Raw genomic sequence first — 2,514 nt, forward strand, 5'->3', positions numbered from 1 at the left:
TCAAGGTCAAACTGCTAATATCATAAAATAGATCTTTTTAAACCCTACAACTTTTGTATTTAACATTTTTTTATACAACGCTTTGTTTTCGAGATATTCAGGTGTTCCGGTATATAATATTCACCCTGTATATGCATATATGTATACAGTGTGTCTCAAGATTTTTAAATATTTTGAAAAAATACGCATTTTCTAAAAAAAAATGCTTAATACAAAATTTGTAGAGTTTAAAAAGATGTATTTACTGATCTTATCAGTTTTGATCTTGGGCGGCGCCGCCTAGGTCAGGTCAAGGTAACTTTGCTTTTTTAAATAGAAACATATATTTTTATTACGGAAGTTTATTTCTACGTAAAGAAATAAACAACTTTTATTTGAAAACATTTTTTATTTCTTCTTTTTACTAAGATATTTACGGAAATATCTACAAAATTACTGGTTTCAATAATTTTTACTCGAATTCTATTTACTTTACCGAAAAATAGCAACAGATAAAAATTATCTATTTTTTTTATAGAGCTGTGAGAATTTTTTCGGAATGTTATATTTTTTAGTACTTTAAGAAAATGCAAAAAATGTAGTACTAAAAAATTAATTAGAAAATTCTGAAAAAAATTCTCAGAACTCTACGAGAAGAAAATAGATAATTTTATGTTTTGTTATTTTTCGGTAATGTTGATAAAATTCGAGTACAAAAATATTTAAACCAATAATTTTGTGCATATTTTTGTAAATATCTTAAAAAATAGAGGTCGCATGAAAAATGTTTTTAAACAAAAATTATTTATTTACATAGAATAAAATTCTGTAATAAAAGTACATGTTTCTATTTAAGAATGCAAAGTTGACCTTGGTAATAAAAGTACATGTTTCTATTTAAGAATGCAAAGTTGCCACTCAAGGTCAAACTAATAAGATCAGTAAATACATATTTTTAAATTTTAAATTTTTAACTTTTATATTAAGCATTTTTATCGAAAATGCGTATTTTTCCAAATATTTAGAGGTTGCAAAACTTTTTGGACATACTGTATATATACATATATATTTTTTTCATGTTTGCTTAATAGATTTCACATAATTATAATTCATATGCTATTGACATGTGCTATTGGCACGTTTATATCTTGCGTTGTAATACATGCGCATTATTCTTTCTCTAAATATGTATATTATTTCATGTTGACCTTTTCTTTCTATTTCCTCTACTTCATTATGATATATAAGCTGATTTCTTTTTCTTAAGAACCATAAAACAACACTGAGTTCTGAAAATATTATTATTTGTTAAACTTTCATTTGTATGTTTGCCTAATAATTTGAAACGCTTGCTTTGCATTTCATCTTTGCACTAATATATTTCTTGAATACGCTGTTAATGTGTGCCACTTGATTATTATGCAATTTATCTCTCGTTAGCAGTAAGAAATTGTCGTAGAATTCCTTACGACCTTACAGAAAATATTACTATAGATTACTTTACTATTACAAGTAAATTATGGTGAGCAATATTTGTTTGTAAGGCGGATTTTTCTGCGTTTACAGATAAGACCAATAAGTCTTAAGTCTGCCTGGAAAAAGTGGACTAAAATGTTCATGAGACATTGGAAATATATTCATGAAGGACACGACATCACCCGGAAGCCAAATTAGACAGCTACACACTATGGAAACCTACAATAGCCAAACTGATAATATTTGCTGCCATTCGTCAACATTACAATGCTACAATATCGTCTTTGCATTTACTGTTTCAATTAACAATACGTTTATATCTGTTCGCTTAATTGTACAATAAAATATACTTAATGAAGACATAAATTGTTATGTATTTTGTAATATTTTGAATTTTGTACAAATCATTCTATTCCCTGATGGAAAAAATTTGCTGGAAATATAATGAAATTGTTGAAAATACAATGAAATCATCAAAAAGAGAAATGAAAGTTATTGAAAAGTTGCTGAAATATTTTATGATGAATCATAATTTTCATTATGAATTGTTATGAAAAGTGTAACAAAATAATGAATTTTCCCATACAGCACAGAAGCTGCAGCAACATTGTTGCAATATTGTAAAATTTCATATTGCAAATGTAATATTGCAATAACATTTCAAACACAATATTATGCAATATTACTTCTGCAATGTTGCAACTATATTGCATACACAATATTGTACAACATTACTTTTGCAATGTTGCAGCTATATTGCAGAGGCATTAATTTGCAATATTGCTGCAGTACTGTTGTAGTATTATGCAATTGTGCCAAAATACCGAAATATATAACCCGACTATGAATACTACCCTATAATCGAGAAGCGTAGTGCAAACCCAGTGAGAAATGACTGATCGAAAAGACAGCCATTAGACGTCAATGGTTGAATTTAATATTCACTTGAGGGAGGGAAATACTTTTAGAGGGGTGAAAATGAGAACTTTTATGAATTTTTTTTAAAGGAAATGGTTTGTCTTACATTAAAACAAAAAATTTTTTTTTAATATCATTTAT

At 27.0% G+C, this 2,514-nt stretch overlaps 1 protein-coding gene across 2 annotated transcripts in view; it reads left to right on the forward strand.

The window, feature by feature from the left end:
- The window catches only part of LOC116849235 (THAP domain-containing protein 3-like), a 36,792-nt gene extending 34,971 nt beyond the window's left edge, over nucleotides 1-1,821 (forward strand). For both annotated transcript variants that reach the window (XM_032826176.1, XM_032826177.1), the window contains exon 4: nucleotides 1,546-1,821. In XM_032826176.1, the coding sequence (XP_032682067.1) occupies nucleotides 1,546-1,565 (20 nt within the window). In that variant the 3' untranslated portion in view covers nucleotides 1,566-1,821. The remainder of the gene's footprint in view (nucleotides 1-1,545) is intronic.
- The last annotated feature ends 693 nt before the right edge of the window (nucleotides 1,822-2,514 follow it).

The sequence above is a fragment of the Odontomachus brunneus genome, unplaced genomic scaffold, assembly GCF_010583005.1.
Source record: "Odontomachus brunneus isolate Ranch 3 - 2012 unplaced genomic scaffold, Obru_v1 Obru_scaffold_109, whole genome shotgun sequence".
Taxonomy (NCBI): Eukaryota; Metazoa; Arthropoda; class Insecta; order Hymenoptera; family Formicidae; genus Odontomachus; species Odontomachus brunneus.